Source organism: Phyllostomus hastatus, unplaced genomic scaffold (genome assembly GCF_019186645.2).
Source record: "Phyllostomus hastatus isolate PE091 unplaced genomic scaffold, TTU_PhHast_1.1 phas_scaffold_12, whole genome shotgun sequence".
Lineage (NCBI taxonomy): Eukaryota > Metazoa > Chordata > Mammalia > Chiroptera > Phyllostomidae > Phyllostomus > Phyllostomus hastatus.
In genome coordinates, this window is record NW_025334007.1 from 20,659,377 (window position 1) to 20,680,265 (window position 20,889).

Here is a 20,889-nt window from a genome sequence, read left to right on the forward strand (position 1 = left end):
GGGGTTGTTCGTAGCCTCTCGCACCAGCAAACCCACATGCACCCTATTTCTGGACCACATCAGACATCCTGTTAGGACAATCAGGACAAGACGGGAAGGCGGTGGCGTGGATGGAGAATTGAGATCCTGGAACTCCGCCTGGCGGGCTGGTGGAACTCTGAAAGAGAAGGGGAAAAAAAAAAAAACAATCCCTGGGCATGGAAGTAAATGAAAATTCCGAAGCAGAAACTATGGAAACACCAGCTTGGTTTTTTTTTTTTTTTCTTTAAAAAAAAAATCCCATTTGTTTGCTGAGGTTCAGAGGCGGTGGGAGGGCTGTTTGCCTCAGGACGTCGGGAAAGCGTTCAGCGTCGTGCAGCCGGCTCCCAGCGTTCAATAGGACGCTCTGGAGAGAAGGGGGGCGCCCCGGGGTGCGGGCCGTTAATTAACCGGTGGTTTCACGGGCCACCACAGTCACGTTTCCGCTGGGGCCGGGAGGGCCCCCCCGAGTTAATGAAGAGCCGCCGTCGCCGCCTGTGGCAACTCCTCATGGTGCTTCGCAGACACCCAGTGGGCAAAGTAGGTCGTTTCTGCAAAGAAACTCGGGGAGGGAGCGAGGCGGCTGGGGGCAGGGGGCCTGCTGGAGACACAAGGGTTCTGCCAGAAAATTCCTGGGGCCTCTCTGCATTCATCACCTCCCTCCTTCATGCGCAGAGAGAGAGAGAGCCAGGCCTGTCTCGGTGATTACGCGGCGCCCACGCTGCCGCCGCGAGCTGTTTTGTTCGTCAGACGGCCTGAAAGAGGCCCTGTGCCTCCCCAGCAGGGCACGGCTCATTGCATGGGAAACGGTGCTCAAAAGCGGGGAGAAAAAGGGCTCCGGGGCGAGTGCTGGAGCTGCAGCACGTTCGTTGGCAAGGGAAGGCAATTAGTGATTGCTGATTGCGTAAGGGGGGTGGGTACACCCCCCTGCTCTCAGCTCACGCAGGGCCCTACGAGCGTCTGAGATGACGGAACTCGGGGGCTGGGGGATAAACGCATGGCCTTCAAGGGGTTGCCCTGCATCTCCTGATCCCTGCCCTGGCTGGTGGGGCTCGGTGGACTGAGTGCCGGCCTGCGAACCAAAGGGTCGTGGGTTCGATTCCCAGTCAGGGCACATGCCCGGGTTGCGGGCCAGGTCCCCAGTAGGGGGCGCGTGAGAGGCAACCCCACACGGATGTTTCTCTCCCCTTTTTTCTCCCTCCCTTCCTCTTTCTAAAAATACATAAATAAAATCTTTAAAAAATAGTTATTTGTGTGTGTGTATGTGTGTGTAACTGTGAGAGGTTTTTTTTTTTTTCTGCATGGAAGACTAGAGGTGCTCACTAAGTTGTTGAAGTGTGGCATCTCATTATGTCGATAATTGACTTGGAAAGCCAAACATGAAAGTGGTATTCCATTAAAACGTTAATAAACACGTAATGAGAAAAAGCTGTAGTTCAGTGCTGTTACACACACACACGCACACACACATAGCCTTACAGAGAGACACAGGCACGCCAGTCCCCACCACACACACACACACACACACACACACACACACACACACACACACATTTTCCCCTGGGAAAGCTTCTTGTAGGAGTCCTTTTCATTTTGTGCAGGGAACGGACGTCCGCACCGGAATGATCGCTTGAATCCAGTCCGATGTGCACTCCCCGCTGTTGTGACTTGTTGCACGTGTTTTTAGACTCATCTTGCCTTACGCATTAGCTCCACACCCGCCCACCCAGGAGGCGTTTTACCACGGTGTCCACCGTTAACGACCGCCAAGCCCCCCTGCCGTGGAGAAAGGTGCCGCCCTGTTGCCTGTCACGGGCAGGGGAGCGCGGGCCAGGTGCACCGGGACCTGTGCCGTCAGCGCCGATGCACCGTGCTTGCCGCCGCTGAGCAGTCTCACCGTGCGCTGTCTTCTCTTGCAGGGTTCCTGAGCACCGGCGACCAGGCGGCCAAGGGCAACTACGGGCTCCTGGACCAGATCCAGGCCCTGCGGTGGATCGAGGAGAACGTCGGGGCCTTCGGCGGGGACCCCAAGCGCGTGACCATCTTCGGCTCGGGCGCGGGGGCCTCCTGTGTCAGCCTGCTCACCCTGTCCCACTACTCAGAAGGTAGGTAACCGACCGATCTCGCGTTTCCCCCATGGCGGGCGGCTGCTGGTCCCCAGGACCGGCTGAACCCACGGCCACAAAGTGACAGCATCTACGTTCTTTTTCTTTGGGCTCCGCTTTCTTTCCGTTTTTAAAAATGGAGACAGCATGCACATGAACCCAGAGATGGGTTTCAGGCGTGCAACCTCACGGCCCCTTATTTGCACGTGTTGCGAAGGGACGGACGGTGGTGAGTCTGACTCACATCCGTCGCCTCGCGGTGCTGCTACAAAACGCCTTCGAGATGTGGCCTCTCGGCAACTTCCAAACAGGCCATGCACTAGTCTTGACTGCCATGTTTCCCGGTGTATGGGGCGCACCTGCATTTCTGTGCGCGTCACACGCGGGATCGTTATTACGCCCGCGTGTCATGGGCCTCCTTATTTTCCCCTAAACAATTTGGGCACAGTGTATGGCTTATATTCAGCAAAATGCGGTATTTTCATAACACACCTTTTTTTTTCTTAACCTAAATGTGCGGGCGTTATCCGGGGCATCCAGTACGTGCAGCGAAAGGACTTCTCCCGCAAGGCTCACGAACCCTTTCCTTTGGCCTGTTCACCCTTTGTTCGCCCCACTTTAAGTGTTAACGCCTGATGTCCGCTTTGGGCGGAAGCCGTACGACACAGAAAAAGCACGGACACGAGAGACGTGGGCTCCTCGCCCTGGCGATGACGTCTTTCCCCGCAACGAGGCCGGCGGCCTCTCCTCTGTGCGAGGCTCGGTTCCCGACGCTGCACCGTACAGAGGAGCATTCGGAGTCCACTGTGACTGAGCACGGGTCGCTGTTCCGATCCGGGCTCCCCCAGGGTCCTTCCCCCTCGTCCGTTGGTGACAGAGGGCGTAAGCAGTTGGGAGATTTGGGAGATTTGGGAGATTTAGGAGAAGCTCAACAACACAGAGAACACAGCCAGTAGTAACACAGGAGTAACTATGGATGGGGCCGCGTGGGTCCTTACACCTATTTGGGGGGCCACTTCGTAAGTTATAGAAATGTCTAGCTACGATGGGGCGCACTGGAAACTAATGCACTATCGAATGTCAACTGGAGTGGAAACAAAATAAACATTTCACTTTAAATTAAAGAGAGAGGTCAGCAGGGATTGGACACAGCGTGCACCCTCCCTCGATGAACCGTCCACACCGAAAGCACACCTACAACGCGAAAGGCATTATCTTTACTTTGAATAGTCCCCCCAGTATCTACCCGTAAAGCACCTTCACCGTCCACACACACGCTGACCAGGGAGGGCCCCGCTGTGCCGCGTCAGGGGGTCCCCATTCCGCCCGCGAGTCCTGGACCCTCGCAGACGAGTCGCCCGGCCTTGCTGTGTCTTGGTGCCGCCATTAGCAGGACAGAATGGGTGGTCGCTTTTCGGTCCTCAACTTGGGACGTGTTGATGTTGCGTTTCCTCGTGGTGGACAAGGAGACGTGTCGTGAAAGGCTTAGGTGTGTGTTACCCCTTGACCACGAGGAAAGGGGAGTCATCAGTCGAATACCCACGCTCTTCCCTGTTTCTCTGCGACTCAGAAGCTTTGTCGGAACCCACTTTCGTAGGGACCAAACCGATGGGAGGGAGGGTGCTGATTGCTTGAATGGGTGGACAGAAACTACGATGCTGTGCGGTAGTGCCTTGCATGGCTCATCGGGGCCGAGGGCCCTTCCAGAAACAGCCCAGAGACAGAATCAAGAAGGACACACGCACCCGAAGGCTCGTCCTTAGAAACTCCACGTCCAGCACTGTATTCTATCGAACGCAGCGCACACGTCGGAGACGCATTGACACACATGTTTCCCGTAGAATTATCAGGGCAGAGCATGATGAAAACAGGTGAAAGATTTAAAAAAGGACCGTTATAAGGAACATAAGTATTTACGCAAAGGAGCGCTAATTAGTTTTAATCGTTGAGCTTCAGTGATACAATAGCATAAGGAACGCCATGTAAAAAATATGCGTGTGATGGACACCCCTCCGCAAAGCCAACTACGGAGGAAAAATAGCCAAAAAGAAGGATACTGACATACTCACGTAACTTGCATGTTACGGTATGAATTATAGGCGATCTTTTTTCTTTATTCAATTTTTCTCATTCTTCGGGGATTTTATTAGTTCCCGAACAGACAGGTATATCCATACTTCTTCCTCAGACACGGCCAATAGGGCTGAGACAGAAAAGTATATATATATATATATAACTTCCAGCAGTATTTTCCTCATTCTGATTGTTTGAACCCATCAGTGTCTTCCTAGGTCAAATGTTGGTGTCATTTATTTGAAGTCTTTTTGAGCATCCGTCTTTAGAATCCAACACGCGAGTCAGTACCTGCTTATTTCTGGCGATGATAAACACGGGGACGATGGCCCCAAAGGACTTGGGTACTGTGTCAGGCAAAGCCGCCTCAACGCCAAGTCTCAAGGTTGTCCACACTGTACTCGCTCCTCAAACTGCCCGAGATGTTTCAAGTTTCTCCCCAGACGGACGCGTTTAAAACAGGACACCGTCAATGGGACGAAGGTCTGGCCTGAACATGGATGCCATTTAGAAAGGAATCATCTTTTTTTTTTTTTAAATCTACCTTTCGGTGGGGTGTTCCAGCGAGGCTTTTGTTAGCCATCATTAATTCGGGGAATGGGATTGTGACACGTTAGTACCCCCGGTAGGTTGAGGAGGCGGCCGGAACTGTGTCTCTGAATGTATCCTCTTCTGAGTCTGCTTTCCCTTGATTTTCTTTCCCTGGACCGAAGCCGTACCTGCTTTTTCCCATGACACGGAGTAACCTGGGGGACCCTCCTTCTGGCCCAAAGCGTATTTTCAGGGACCGGGGGACGCCCGTCCCTGACACAGACTTTGTCGAGATCCCACTGGGGACCCCAAGCAGATAGGACAGCAGGTTGTGCGGGGACAGAGACCGTGCCTCTTTTTGTCCGTGTAGGTCAGGTGTCCACGTAGTTTCATTTTCTCCAGCCCCGTTTGTGGTGTGGTGCTGTGTGTGCATGCCTGCGTGTGTGTGTGTGAGAGAGAGAGAACACCCCGTAAACGCAACGCCCAGCAGCGGGGCGGGGGGACAGCGGGTGCACTTGCATGAAAGACATTACGTCCCGGGCCCAATGCCGCCGGCCCGGACATTTCCCAGGCCCGGGCCTCAATGGGAACCTTCTTCTTCTCCTTGGCGCGCGGCACAAGCCGCCGCTGTGTGTGCCGGCGTTTCATTTGCATGCCCCCCCTCCCCCCGATTCTGCACCTGCAGGCCTGTTCCAGAAAGCCATCATCCAGAGCGGGACGGCGCTATCCAGCTGGGCCGTGAACTACCAGCCGGCCAAGTACACCCGGATCTTGGCCGACAAGGTGGGCTGCAACATGCTGGACACCACGGACCTGGTGGAGTGCCTGCGCGGCAAGAGCCACAAGGAGCTCATCCAGCAGACCATCACGCCGGCCACCTACCACATCTCCTTCGGGCCCGTCATCGACGGGGACGTCATCCCCGACGACCCCCAGATCCTCATGGAGCAGGGCGAGTTCCTCAACTACGACATCATGCTGGGCGTCAACCAGGGCGAGGGCCTCAAGTTCGTGGACGGCATCGTGGACAACGAGGACGGCGTGACGCCCAACGACTTCGACTTCTCCGTGTCCAACTTCGTGGACAACCTGTACGGCTACCCTGAGGGCAAGGACACGCTGCGGGAGACCATCAAGTTCATGTACACGGACTGGGCGGACAAGGAGAACCCCGAGACGCGCCGCAAGACCCTGGTGGCCCTCTTCACCGACCACCAGTGGGTGGCCCCCGCCGTGGCCACCGCCGACCTGCACGCCCAGTACGGCTCGCCCACCTACTTCTACGCCTTCTACCACCACTGCCAGAGCGAGATGAAGCCCAGCTGGGCGGACTCGGCCCACGGCGACGAGGTGCCCTACGTCTTCGGCATCCCCATGATCGGCCCCACGGAGCTGTTCAGCTGCAACTTCTCCAAGAATGACGTGATGCTCAGCGCCGTGGTCATGACCTACTGGACGAACTTCGCCAAAACTGGGTAGGTGCTCCCCGTCTGGTTGTCCCCCCGCCCCCGGCCCGCCCTCCCCCCGGCTGTCCGGTTCCCCCGTACGGGTGTTCGCACGGCCGTAGCCTGGAGGCATGCAGGTAGGTGCTCACACAATAGTCGCCGTCCCCCAGCTTCCACGGGGACCACGTTTGTTCTGCACCCCTACGTTATTTCTGTCGAGGCTCGTTTGTTTAATCCTCGCCTCGGCGTATGTTTATCGATTTTAGAGAGAGGGCGAGGGGGAGAGAGAGAGAGAGAGAGAGAGAGAGAGAGAGAGAGAGAGAGAGAGAGAGAGAGAGAGAGAGAGAGAGAGAAACATGGATGGATAGGTTGCCTCCCGTACCCGCCCCCCTGGGGGTTGAACCTGCCACCTTTGCATGTGTCATAGGATGATGCTCCAACCTAGGGCGCCGCCCGACCAGGGCAAGCCAGCTTTTTTTGATCCCAGTGCCAGCCGGGCCTGGGAAATTCTGTCCCCTCCCTGCCCCTGCAGGATGTAGACACGTTTGGCCGTTGAGAATTTGGCATAGTGAATGCTGACTGGAGAGTTTGAAATGGAAATAAGACCTCGTCTCATTTGCAGGGGGGAAAAAAAAACAAAAAAAACACACACAAAAAAAACGAAAAATGGGAGCCACGCGATAAACATCCTAGCTGTGCAACCATGGGAAGGAAATAGATCTTCTAATAACTATTGAGAGATACTCTGTGTGTGTGTGTGTGTGTGTGTGTGTGTGCATGGCATAGCTCATTTTATGACCGTTGGCTTGATTGCTCAATGTTGCTTTTATTCATTTATTGTACAAACGTAAGGTTAAGACCCTCCACCAGCACAAGATGATGATGATTGACTGAAGTATCAGATGACGGGGCACCATTGTAGAAGGGACAAGATAGTTCTCACGAATGTATGGGCGTTGTTTTTCAGCGTGACGCTATTACTGCACATCCCAGACACGGCAGCAGGGGTGCCCAGCCAGGGCACCCCAGAATTTTTAACACACGCAACACCCGACGATTTAGTCCGGGGCATGGACCTCTTTTCCCTTAGATGCTCAAATAATAAAAAAAAACACACAATACAATAGCCATCTGGTGTGGACAAATCAAAATTAGACCTATTTTTTGGTCAGATCAGCAAAAGATATGTTCTTGGGTGTGCTGCAGCATTTTAGTGATGAGTGTACGTGTGCCGTGAAAAAGGTTCACCCGGCTGGTGCGGCTCAGTGCACTGAGTGCCAGCCTGCGAACCAAAGGGTTGCCAGTTCGAGTCCCAGTCAGGGCAGGTGCCTGGGTTGTGGGCCAGGTCCCCAGCAGGGGGCGCATGAGAGGTAATAACCACACAGTGGTGTTTCTCTCCTTCTCTTTCTCCTTCCCTTCTCTGTCTAAAAAAAATATGTAAAATCTTTTTTATTTTTTTTTAATTTAATCTTTATTGTATTTTTTAAAGATTTTATTTATTTTTAAAGAGGGAAGGGAGGGAGAAAGAGAGAGAGAGAGAGAGAGAGAAACATCCATGTGCGGTTGCTGGGGGCCGTGGCCTGCAACCCAGGCATGTGCCCTGACTGGGAATCGAACCTGCGACACTTTGGTTTGCAGCCCGAGCTCAATCCACTGAGCTACCCCAGCCAGGGCTTAAGTAAAATCCTTTTTAAAAAAAAGTCCAAAAAAAAATCCAAATTAAGAAAAAGGCTCAAAATCACTGGAGTCTGCAATACAGTGTCAGCGTAAGTTGTGTGCGCCCTGGGGAAGCCAAGAGTTGGATTCCCTCACTTTACCGAGATACTTGCTTTATGGCAGAGGCACAGAACCCCGAGGGCCGGATGCCTAACGCTGTGTGGTTATGAAATGTGCTTCATATATATATAGGAATATAGGTATAAATACTTATGCATATTGATTTCATAAGGAAATACACATTTCACATGCATGTGCATGGATGGAGATACGTCTTCATGTGCATGTGTACCTACATCTTGTTACAAAGCTCTGTGGCTGAACGGGTGGAAAATACCCAAGGGCTACACCCAACCACAGCCTCCGCCAATCCTCCGCGGAGCACCCTCTCGGCAGACCATGAGAGAAGAGACTGCCCAGCACCCCACCCCCCCCGAGTAGCCACACCTACCCGGACATCTTCCTTTCCTCTTGTCCCGTCACCTAATTGTGGAAATTAATGACGAGCCGTTCCCGCCCCGCCTGCCGGGGCTTCTGTCATTAACCTTGAGCCTCTCGTGCTGAATGGAAAATGGAGACGCACGGCTCCGAGGGCCGGGGGGGGGGGGGGACGACTCTCCCCGCAGCGAGCCAGATGGCTGGGTTGGCTTCCCACAGGGCTGCCCTGGGGGCCCCCCACCTCACACGGCTCCAGAGAGGGGGGATTGTGGGGCGTTTGGAGGGTCTCGATGCTTAGGGCTTTTACAGGCGGTCCTTCTCTCCAGGGACGCCCAGGACTCCTGGCAGGAGGGGGCTTCTGGAGGCTTTGCCGTGTTAGCCCGAGGACGGTGCGTCTCTCACCCAGTGGGAGGTGTGGTTGCCCAGGTGCCCACGCGGAACGGTCACGTTCTAAATATTTGCACTAAGAGAAGCTGCCCCGGGGGGCAGCGGGGGAGGCAGGAGATGCCAAGATGCGGGAACGTGGTCACCTGGCCTGAAACAGCTTTTTCTCCCACCCGGAGAGGCCTGGAGGCAGGTCCATTGTGTTGTGTACGAACCAGTGGTGTGTTGGGTGCCTTCGGGCTGTTGAGAGAAAGGAATCACCCAAAGCGATGTCCTCGTTGGACAGGACAGACGATGCCCTGAGGCGCTGGGGCGCACGCTTTCTGTTTGTTTAAAAAGGAAAGAAAGAGCCCTGGCTGGCGTGGCTCAGTGGATTGAGCACAGGCCTGCAAACCAAAGGGTCGCGGGTTCGATTCCCAGTCAGGGCACATGCCTGGGTTGCAGGCCAGGTCCCCAGTAGGGGGCGCTCGAGAGACTACCACACATCAGTGTTTCTCTCTCTCTTTCTCCCACCTTTCCTCTCTCTAAAAGTGAATAAATAAAATGTCTTAAAAATGAATAAAAGAGAAAGGGGAGTAATCAGTGACTGGTGTGTTCACACCCAGCAGCTGCCTCCAGCGACCATTGAACCAGGATGGAAAACACCACAGCGTTCTGCCTTCAGATGCTTTTTAATGTCTTTTTTTTTTTGAGAGTTTATGTATTTATTTTTAGAGAGGGAAGGGAGGGAGAAAGAGAGAGAGAGAGAGAAACATCCATGTGCGGTCCTGGGGGTCATGGCCTGCAACCCAGGCCTGTGCCCTGACTGGGAATCGAACCTGCAACACTTTGGTTCGCAGGCCTGTGCTCAATCCACTGAGCTACGCCAGCCAGGGCGTTTAACGTCTTAACTGTAGTTCCTACAGCCCCTTGGCTTGGCAGTGGGGGTGCGCACCCCTCACTGGGGGCACAGGCAGGGCATGGACATACAACGTCACCTGGGATTAATCACAGCCCAAACATACCCAAGGGGCGATGCTTGTTACCTGGTTGTGACATTTCTGGCTTCTTTAAGGGTGACAAAGTATCAGGAACAGACGGGAAAGCGTGAAGCGTGCATGTTGTAGAGTAGCTGCCCCCTGACCCCGAGGTGGGGGGTCTCCCCGAGGTGACAGGATAGAGAGGGCCGGTGGCCTCAGAAGTCCGCCGGAAGCATCCGCAGGCCATGCAAGCCTGAGCTCCTGTTGCCCCTGGGGTCCGTGAGGAGTGGCGCTGAAATGACACTTCACACGTATGCGTGCCGTGAGGTTTGTGCTTGTAATTAATTTGTAAGCCTGGTTGATGGGACTCGGAGCATCCTTAAAGGGAGGCACTCAGAGCTCCGTTTAACGTGCAAAGCCACTTCGGAGGTAAGTAAGTGCAGAGCCGTCTTCCCCAGGCTGCTGGTTTCCCGAGGAAACTGGGTGGGGCTGAGGGGCACAGTCCAGGGACTGAGGGACTTGTGAGCGGATGACACGGGCGTCGGAGGTCGCTGCTAGTTAGTCACGGAGTTGCAACAGGGCCGTGGCCTCAGCAGCCCTCTGCAGAGAATTCATGCCCTCGTCCCCTGGGGAGCTGCTTCAGCGGTCCAGGTGCGGAGAAGGAGCCCCCACGGGTGCCAGGTAAGGAAGGGCTCAGGGTATACACCACGTCCGGGCTCATGGTCCGACGTGAGAGGCTTAGCTGTCCCCTCCAGGGGCTACCCCTGGTTCGCAGCCTGCACTCAATCCGCTGAGCTACGCCAGCCAGGGTGACGACACGCTTATGATTTGATAATAAAAAAAGAGGCATTATTTGCGCTGGACCCTGTATATCTAGGTCCAGTATACATGAGCCATATTTTAGGTATTCCAGTGTATGGGTTGGCAGAAAGGCATGACATTTATCCAGCGCTTACTCTGCGCCACCAATGTTGGACTGAACACTTCACCTCCATCCCTTAGCCTCCAGACGCAGGGTTCTCTGCAGACGAGGAATCCTGGAACGTGGTCACGATTTCCCACGTGTAAAAAGCTCAAGAGTCTGGAAATGATTTTGGCAGCCTCGGATGGGGGTGGGGCGTCTAAAGTCCCTTCCTTGGGCAGGCGTGGTGTTTGCTGGCCAAGTCTCCTCGGTGCGTGCCTCCCGATGTCCCGGAACATCTGCTGACCTCACGTCTCCCAGCAGCGCCTTCCGGTCCCCCTGGTGTCTGGCCCGGGAGCCCGCGGGGGGCAGGGAACTTCCCCAAAAGGCACCCAGACGTGGGTTCCCTTTATCGCTGTTGCAGATACTTTGATGCTCTGTAAACATAGTCAGAGTATTATGGAAATGCTGCAAGGCTGCCATCAGGAATTGTTTTAAAAATACAGTGGGATAAAGAAGATGCAGTGCATTTTTACAGGGGAGGATAGGTCGGCCATAAAAAGAGGGAAATCTCACCATTTGCGACAACATGGATGGGTCTAGAGGGTCTTGTGCAGAGTGAAATAATTCAGACAGAGAAGACAAACACCATATGATCTCACTTATGTGTAGAATGTGATATATATATATATATACACACACACTCTCTTGCACACAAGGGAATATTACTCAGCCATGAAAAATGAAATCTTCCATTTTCAACAGCATGGATTGATGTACACACCATTGTGCCGAGTGAAATAATTCAGACAGAGACAAATACGATATGGTCTCACTTATGTGTAGAATGTGATGTGCACACACTCTGTCACACACAAAGGAATATTACTCAGCCATGAAAAATGAAATCTTAACCATTTTCAACAGCATGGATGGGTCTAGAGGGTGTTACGCAGAGTGAAATAATTCAGACACACAAATACCATATGATGTAACTTATGTATAGAATGTGATATACACACACCCTGTCACACACACACAAGAGAATATTACTCAGCCATGAAAAATGAAATCTTCCATTTTCAACAGCATGGATGGATCTAGAGGCTATTGTGCAGAGTGAAATAATTCAGAGACAAGAACCATATGATCTCACTTATGTGTAGACTGTGATATATATATATATACTCTATCACACACAAGGGAATATTACTCAGCCGTAAAAAAGGAAATCTTTCCATTTTTGACAGCGTGGCTGGACCTAGCGGGTATTGTGCTGAGTGAGTAAGTCTGGCCGAGGTAGACAACTACCGTATAATTTCAGAGATGTGAGGAATCGAAAGAACAAAATAAATGGAGAAATAAAACAGAAAAAAAATATGACCAGTGTGGGAACTGTAAGGCAAAGACAAAGCGGTAGCCATTCTCAGAGTCACGCAGAAAGTGTCCGTGGCTCCGTCAGTGTTTGCCGGGCACCGACAAACACCTCCAAGGAACGGGCGGTGATTTCCCGTGTGACGTGGTCAGACGTCCTTATGTCCAGTGGGAGAATGTGACCCCCTTTCTGCTTTGTCCCCCCTTCTCCCCCCAGGGACCCCAACCAGCCCGTGCCCCAGGACACCAAGTTCATCCACACCAAACCCAACCGCTTCGAGGAGGTGGCCTGGTCGAAGTACAACCCCAAGGACCAGCTCTACCTGCACATCGGCCTCAAGCCGCGCGTGCGCGACCACTACCGCGCCACCAAGGTGGCCTTCTGGCTGGAGCTGGTGCCCCACCTGCACAACCTCAACGAGATCTTCCAGTACGTCTCCACCACCACCAAGGTGCCCCCGCCCGACCTGACGTCCTTCCCCTACGGCACGCGGCGCTCCCCCGCCAAGATCTGGCCCACCACCAAGCGCCCGGCCATCACGCCCGCCAACCACCCGAAGCACTCCAAGGACCCGCACAAGACGGGGCCCGAGGACACCACGGTCCTCATCGAGACCAAGCGGGATTACTCCACCGAGCTGAGCGTCACCATCGCCGTGGGCGCGTCGCTGCTGTTCCTCAACATCCTGGCCTTCGCCGCCCTCTACTACAAGAAGGACAAGCGGCGCCACGAAACGCACCGGCGCCCCAGCCCGCAGCGCAACACCACCAACGACATCGCGCACATCCAGAACGAGGAGATCATGTCGCTGCAGATGAAGCAGCTGGAGCACGACCACGAGTGCGAGTCGCTGCAGGCGCACGACACGCTGCGCCTCACCTGCCCGCCCGACTACACGCTCACGCTGCGCCGCTCGCCGGACGACATCCCGCTCATGACGCCCAACACCATCACCATGATCCCCAACACACTGACGGGCGTGCAGCCGCTGCACACTTTCAACACCTTCGGCGGCGGGCAGAACAGTACCAATTTGCCGCACGGGCACTCCACCACCCGAGTATAGCTTCGCCCGCCCCGCCCCTTCCCGTGCGCCTCCGCCAGCTGCGCGCGCGCGCACGCGGGGGAGCAGAGAAGCCGAGAGGCCACGCCTCCACCCCTGGAATGTTCTCCACCCCGCCCGCCCGCCCGCGCAGGACCACGCCCACCAAACCCACGGCCAGAGGGCAGCCCATCCTGCTGTCCGTGCGGGCGCATCCCCTTGGCCCTTGGCACGGGATCCACTTCTGACCCTACGAAATGTGAAGCGGAGACGCCGCGAGCGCCAACCCTGCGCTCCGATGGCCACCGCTGCCGCCCCGAGAACCTTTGGGGACCAGGCCCCGCGCCTGTCCAGACCCTGGGTCCTCTCCAACCTCACCACCCGAGCTGACTGCTCTGGAACTCAGCCAGGGACGCTCCACGGTGGTGGTTGGTTTGTTTTTTTTTTTTAAATTGCAATTTCAAAATAATAATAATAATAATAAAGTTCTTTATGTGCCATAGGACAGGTGGTTCTAGTGAAGGGAAGAAAGACTCTACGGGCGTTGACCCAGCAAACAGCTCCAGTCCAAGAAGGGAGAGAGAGACCTGCGATTTTATTCTTCAAAGAGAACCGCTGACTATGCAGAAGCGGACGCGGGCCTGTGTGGGCAGAGGGGTGTTTGGCCAGCCTGGACTCTATTTAAGAACCTTGGTCACAATAAAAGGAACATGTATATAGCTGTTGAGTGGAAACACACAGACACTCCCCCCCCCCACTCCTCCCCGCCCCCCCCCCGCCCCCCGAGAAAACACCACGACAAAACAAAACAGGCTTTTATCGGTGTTTTTAGTTTGAAAGAGCTTTTAGCAAGATTGTACTATTCTCACTGTGGTTTGTATGTATATAAATATCTATATATATACACACATTAGTCACATCACCTCTGTTTCCTGCACACGGTAGGAGGCACTTCTTCTGAATTCCTTGCGAGGAGGAGGAGGAGGAGGAGGAGGAAAAAAAAAACAAAAACGGTTTTGTCTTGCGTTTTCCGTGTAGCAGGGGGCGGCGTCTGTGTCCCCGGGGACACCTCCCCCTTCCCGGGATGTACCAGTGCATGTGACAGCAACCTTAGGGGACTGTTGTTTTAGGGAACGTTTTATTTTATTGCGTGTGCGTGCGTGTGTGTGTGTGCGTGTGTGCGAGAGAGGCCTTCATGAAGTCGTCACACAAAGACGCTCTGCGTGGAGTCTGTGGAAGGCCCGTGGCCCGAGAGACACGCACAGGCGGACCCCCATCAGCGCCCCCCGCCCCCCAAAAAAAAAGAAAGAGAGAAAGAGAGATTTCAGTGCTGTCACTCTGGCTCTTGGAGTGTGTTAGGGAAGCGGTGCTTCCCAGCGCAGGGCCCTGCCAGGAAGGAGAGGAAGCAGGCCTTTGGCGAGGCGCGCGCGCGCTGCAGAATCAGTGCGCCTCTGTTCTCCATCCGCAGCAGCTGCACCAAGGGCCGTGCAAGGCTCGCAGGGGGTGGGGGGGGGTCCCTAGCTCAGCGCCCCCTTCCCCGTGGCAGGAGAGTGCCCGCCTTCCCTTCTCTGTGGAAGCGTGGCGTCCCTCATGTTATCAGCGAGTAGGGTTTTGGTTGCTTTGCTTTTTTCGTCGTCTTTCTGGGTTCGTCTCCCAACATGGCTTTGGGCAGATTTGCGTATCCGTCTGTGGTCACGAACACAGCAGAGAGAAAAACGCGCCCCGAGAGGGAGGCGGAACCCCAACCGCGCTTGGCGTGGGTTGTCCAGGAAGTTGGGGGGGGCTTCCCTGCGGAGGTGACCCCTGGAAGTCATTCGCCCGTTTAGAGTGGACAAACGGACATGTGGTCATTTTCTCGTTGTCCTTTTCATCTTCCGTGAAGACTATGTTGACTGTCATAAAGGGAGGGGGGTGGAGGGGGGTGGCCACACAGGGGCCAGTTTCCATGGTTACGTTTCGTCTCGCAGAAATCATTGCAACCCCGGGAAAGAGTAGCCAAAGATAATTGCAGAGGGCGTCCCTGGGCCGCATGGGGTGTCCGGTGGAAACCCAGACTTCGGTGGCGTGGTGAAGGCGGGTGGGTCCCCCCAAACAGCCCCACTTTCTCCGGATACCAGGCAACGGGGGTAGCTGTTGAAACCAGAGCGCCCCAGAAAAAAAGCCCTCCAGGGAAAAGACACTTCTTAGAAAGGGTGGACGGTCGTGTCTCTCTCGGTTGAAATTGGAGGAGGAGTCCCACCCCCGCCCCCCACCCCCACCCCCACCCCCACCCCTATCGGGACGCGGGGAAGTGGGACGCCTCTCTGGCCGCGGGAGGAGAGGCTGCGCGTCCCCGGTGCGCAAACTTCATTCACCAGCGAGCGCCACGCCATCCCTCGGGCTCCGGATGCGGCCCGCAGACGCACGCTCCGTCACAGCGCAGGGGAGGGGCGCGCGCGTGGGTGTGGGTCCGTCTGTGACGCGAATCCCGGTGTGTGTTTATAGTCTTTCCCGTCGTCTTCAGCTAGCAATATGCCCAGTACTGTATCAGGCTTGTCCCATGTGGGTAAGGGGCGGGGGAAACAAACAAAAAAAAAGAGTTCTTGTTTAAGGGAATAAACTACTTTAGCTTTTACAGAGGATTATGATCCAGAGCAATTTAATACGCCTTCAACGAGACCGTATTTCTACGTGGGAAGGAGTTCTAGAATCTTCATAGAGTTCTATGAGAATAAAATATCCTTGCTGTCTATTAAAAAAAAACTGAAAAAAGAGGAAAATGAGAAAAAAAATGCGTAAAAAAATTTTTTTTTCCTTTCCTAGGCTTTTTTTCTTCTCGCCCTTCACAGGCACGCAGGGTTTAATGGTTTCTTGGGGTTATTCTTTTGCGATTCTGTTTTTGATTTTTGCCTTAAGTAATGATAGAACATATATATATATGGCTGGACACATATGTATAAACTTTTCAGCAAGCATTTTTAATAATAAAATATCACAGTATTTTCTAACGCTCTGTGGAAGTCATTACGCGGCCCGCCGTGCTGCAGGCGGGGGATGGGTTGGTGTTGCTTCTTTCCGGCGCGCCCTTTCACGTGCCCAGTGAAGTGTTGGGGCGGAATTAAAATTATACGGGGAGCACTCCACCGCCGCTGAGGGGTCGGTTTCCTGCCGCTCAGAGCCCACTGTCTATCCAGGCTGTGGTTGGGTCCCTTCCTCGGGCCTGACCTTGGTGACAGAAGCTCTTGGGTGGAGGGACTCCTTGGGTGACATGTCGGGACAGCCCAACACGGCGCACCGGGCACGTGGCCATCCAGAATGTCTCTGGGTTTCCAGTTGTGGGTGATGCCACGGGGCCCTTTCAAGCACAGGGCGTTCTTTTGAGGAAATCTCCAAGGGACGGCCAAAAAGTCCTACTGCGTGAAATCCCAGAGTCAGAAAAGCAAGCGCTGTGGTACCGGTGAGGGCTCATCTGCCCTGTTCTCACCGCCCATCTGGCCACACCTTCTGTCTCATTTCACGTTCACTGTTGCCCTCAGGGGCAGCACCTGTGTTCACATGTCAACAAAAGAAATTGGGGATCAGAAACTTTCTGAGTAGTTGGGATTCTCAACATCGGGGCATGTTGAGTCCACTTCAGTGGTTGCCGGCGGTCCTTGATGTGTCTCAACTCAGGATGGCTGGGCATGACCTTCCTCCGAGGTCACCTACAGTTACAGTTGACCCTTGAACACGGGCAGTGGTTAGGGGCACGGGCAAACGCCCCCTCCTCCCGGTCGAACACACACACAAATTCAGACTTTCCCCAAACCTCGCCTCCTGTGCCCAGGCATACTCACCAATCGCGCAAACAGCCAATTAACAGACACTGCAATGGCGTGTGTGGTGTGTGTATTATATAGAATGTCCTGAAAGTAAGCTAGGCGAAAAGAAAACGTTACTTAAAAATCATAAGGAAGAGAAAATATATTTGCAGTGCTGCCCTGTGTTGATTAATCCTCTACGTTCATATCAGCTGTTTATAAGAACAATTGCCTGTCTGTGCCTACATCAGTGTTGTCTTACACGATGTGAAAGTCTGTATGTTTTATACGTATTGCTAACCATAGACGTGAGAAATGACCAGGTGAAGGGAGATTGCTATTTGTTTACATAGAAGTGCAATACGACCGCTTGGTGGCTGTCTAGCGGAATCAATAGGCTTGCTTCGTGGCAGTCGGGGGACCTCGAGAAGTTTTCCGGTATCATTCGAACACTTCATCGCGGGCCTTGGCTGGGCGGCTCACTCGGTTGGCCTGCCGTCCCGTGCGCCAAAAAGTTGTGGGTTCAATCCCCGTCAGGGCCCACGCCTAGATTACGGGTTCCGTCCCCGTTGGGGTGCACACAGGAGGCAGCGGACGATGCTTCTCACATTGATGTTCCTCCCTCTCTCTCTCTCTCTCCTCTCTCTCTCTCTCTCTCTGTCTCTCTCTCTCTCTCTCTCCACTCCATAAGCATATCCTTGGGTGAGGATTTTAAAAAATCCATCCATATAAGTGGACCTGTGAAGTTCAAATCCTTGTTGTTCAAGGGTTGAGTGTATTGTATTTTATCTTTTTAAAGATTTCATTTATTTATTTTTAGAGAAGGGGGAAGGAAGGGAGGGAGACAGAGAGGGAGAGAGACATCCATGTGTGGTTGCCTCCCGTGCGCCCCCTACTGGGGACCTGGCCTGCAACCCAGGCCTGTGCCCTGACTGGGAATCGAACCTGTGACCCTTTGGTTCGCAGGCTGCACTCCATCCACTGAGCCACACCAGCCAGGGCTCCACTGTGTTTTATACATGGTGGACCCACTGCGTGTTAGACCTGAATTTTCAAACTGGTTAGTGGCAGTCAGAGGGCCAGGCTGTTTTTCCTTTTTTCAGAACGTCTTTCAAATAAATGAACTCGCCGCGTCGTGTTTTATGAGACACGTGATTAGGGGAAAAAATGTGGTTCTGCCAAGGAAGTAAAAGCAGACCTCTCTCTCTCTCTCTCTCTCTCTCTCTATATATATATATATATATATATATAGATAGATAGATAGATAGATAGATAGATAGCTATGAAAAACTGTTTTACAACCCATTCCTCCCCCTAAAGTGACTATCAGCACAAATACTTAGAAACCCTACAAACGGTTGTGTTTTCTTGAAGCAAAGACTTCAGGGAAAATAGCGGAGACACCTGCTGTCTCCCATTTGGTCAAAGAGGAAAGCAAAGCTCATTGAAAGGAACAGGTGGCATGTCCCCCAGGGAGGTGAGTGTGACCTTCAGAAATGCCTTCCTGAGGTCACCAGCTCCTGACAGGAGTGGGCGGGCCAGTCCGGGCATGGAGAGAAATGACCGAGGACGGCGCTGGGGGAAGCGTTTACCTGAAAGTTCTGATCTCCGAATGCAAGGCCTTGGGCTCCAGCATCTCCCTGGATGTGGGAAGGAGGTCGTCAGACGTATTTCTGGCACCTTAACCCACGACCCCAGCAATGCCCCATGCAAAGCGGACGAGCAGGTGGGACCCAGGTTACAATGTGGGGAGCCCGATTGTGCCCCGGTGGTGAGATCCGTCCACCTTTCCTTTGTGAGCCTTACTCCACGAGACATTTCTCTCCACAGGGATCCGTTATTTATACACATAGCTTTCACACCAGTATCCGTAGGCTGTTGATATTATTGGGCTTTAGCTACCCATAAGGCGTTATTAGCTCTTATTTTTAGGTGTTATTCATGTGCTTTTTTTGGTATGGTATAGGTAATGTTAAAAATGATTTTTTTTTCAAATTATCATGAGCCAAAATCCATAACACTTTATGGGGACATGCATGACATAGAAAGAAACTTAAAACAAGTGCTTATCATTTTTTTTCAGTATTGATGGAGTCAGCCATTGTAGCTGCCATTCCTTGTCCTGAATTTTAGAATTTTCTAACGGTAATCCAGAAGTATCGCTCTAAATAGTGACGCACCAAGACGTTTGATCTCGAGGCCACCCTCCCTGCCTAGATTCTTCCCCTGTACCGACGAGGAAACTGAGGTACGGGAGGGTCAATGCATCGCCCCTCCTGGCAGGGTCAGGCATTAAAATAGGCTTTGCAACCAGAGAGCTCAGGCTCTGGAAGGCTTATCAGCAAATCCCTAACAGACCCGGTTAGGACACATGCGGGTGACACCTGTGGAGATTCTGCAAGGTACAAAAGAAGATAAAAAATCTTCCTCTTTCCCTACCTGAGAAAAATGACAGCTTCCACACACACACACACGCAGAAGTGCACAGAAACCAATTAGATCCAGGGTGCATGTAGAATTATGTTTCTAAAGAAAATCTGGGGTAGCTATCGTTGTATGGACACTATCAGGCTCCTTTTTGCCTCAATAAACGTTGACGTCTCCCTTTTGCCGAAACAAGATCGTGAAACGCTGCAGAGCCCGAGCCGGGCCTGAATCTTTGTATTTGAGGGTTGGTTGGTGAGAAACAAGGAGCGACTACCTGAGGAGTGTTGTCCATAGTTTGCAAGGTAGGGGGCGAAAATGTTCTGCAGCTCAAGAGTCGCCCAACGGGTCCTGAAGCCAGCCTGCGGGAGTTGGCTCCTGTGAATGCAAGGAAAGAGGCATCTGCTCACAGCTGGACATCTGCATGCTGGCCCCCCGACCCGGGTGGCCTCGGCATGCGCGTGGAATCCCGTGTGGCCACCTCAAGGGTTCGTCCGCACGGGCGCGCAGCTAGAAACCCGTTTCCCAAGACGTGTGGCAATATCCAGAAGCTTCATTTTCCGATCTGGCTGCACATGGCTGCTTAAGAAGCTCCTTCCACTGTCCTCACATCTCGGGGACGACGTCTAGACCGTGGCGAGACAGAGTCTCACGTTTTTTTTGTGGGGAAACACGTTGGCTTAATGTTGTTACGTAGGAAGATTAATTCTGCCTTTGATACCTATCATGCACTTCTAAGTGGTGTGTTTTGTTCTTTCCTGTCCCATCTGGCCCTGACATTTCTACGAGCTGGCCCGGCCCTAGGAAACATCCATTGGGCATCTGCGTGCCTTGGACATCCGGGAGCCACAGTTTTTTATTGTAGAGCTAATGCTACTCATCGCGCAAGCGTTCACTCGGTTCCAAATTCTTTCTCAGTCACGCTTACGTGCTGGCTGTGCACGAGCAGAAACGAGGCCCAGTCAGGCGTTTTGAGATGCGTGCCTCATGTCCTGCGCAGCTTTGTATTTTGAATTTATCATTGGGGTGACGAGAGAAAATGACACCGTCCGTCACAGCTGCCAAAAGGTTGCGGGCATCGCATGATGGTTGCGTGTGCTAGGAAAACCCACCAACTTTTGCTTCTCTCTCTGTCTCTCACTGTGCGAACGGTCCCTGGAGTTTAATGTGGCTGTCGCCACACTGCTGCCCGTGTCCATGGGCCGGGCACACATGCTGCTTGGCTAATCCCTTCCCCTTCTTCCATCCAACCCTCCCCACTGCACCCCGCCCCCCGCGACAGCTGTCAGCCTGCGCTGTGTATCCATGCCTCTGTTTCTACTTTGTCCTTTTCTGCTGTTCATTAGATGCCACATGGTATTTGTCTCTGTCTGGCTGGCTTATTTCACCCGACATGATGTTCTCCAGGTCCGCCCGTGCTGTCACGAAGGGCGAGGCTTCTTTCCTTTTTACCACCGTGTCCCCGGCAGTATTGGAAGATAGCCATTACCATCACTCTTGCTGACTTCTAGGGACTCAGCGTAACAACCCCGGCGACAATTTTCTTTCCGTGTCCTCTTCATTTATCTGGTCCCCGTGCAGCTAGCACAGCGGGTCCTGTGGGGACACCGAGAAGCAGGCAGGGGATTTGTTCACGCCCCCCGAGGAAGAAAGAGGCCCCTCGGGGGCTGTGCGGACACACGCAGAGGGAACGAAAAAA

The 20,889-nt window shown here is 53.4% G+C and overlaps 1 protein-coding gene across 5 annotated transcripts in view; it reads left to right on the forward strand.

Moving 5' to 3' along the window:
- Window positions 1-13,011, forward strand: part of NLGN4X (neuroligin 4 X-linked) — a 151,443-nt gene extending 138,432 nt beyond the window's left edge. For all 5 annotated transcript variants that reach the window (XM_045855957.1, XM_045855961.1, XM_045855960.1 and 2 more), the window contains 3 exons: window positions 1,938-2,123; window positions 5,413-6,202; window positions 12,162-13,011. In XM_045855957.1, the coding sequence (XP_045711913.1) occupies window positions 1,938-2,123; window positions 5,413-6,202; window positions 12,162-13,011 (1,826 nt within the window). The remainder of the gene's footprint in view (window positions 1-1,937; window positions 2,124-5,412; window positions 6,203-12,161) is intronic.
- The last annotated feature ends 7,878 nt before the right edge of the window (window positions 13,012-20,889 follow it).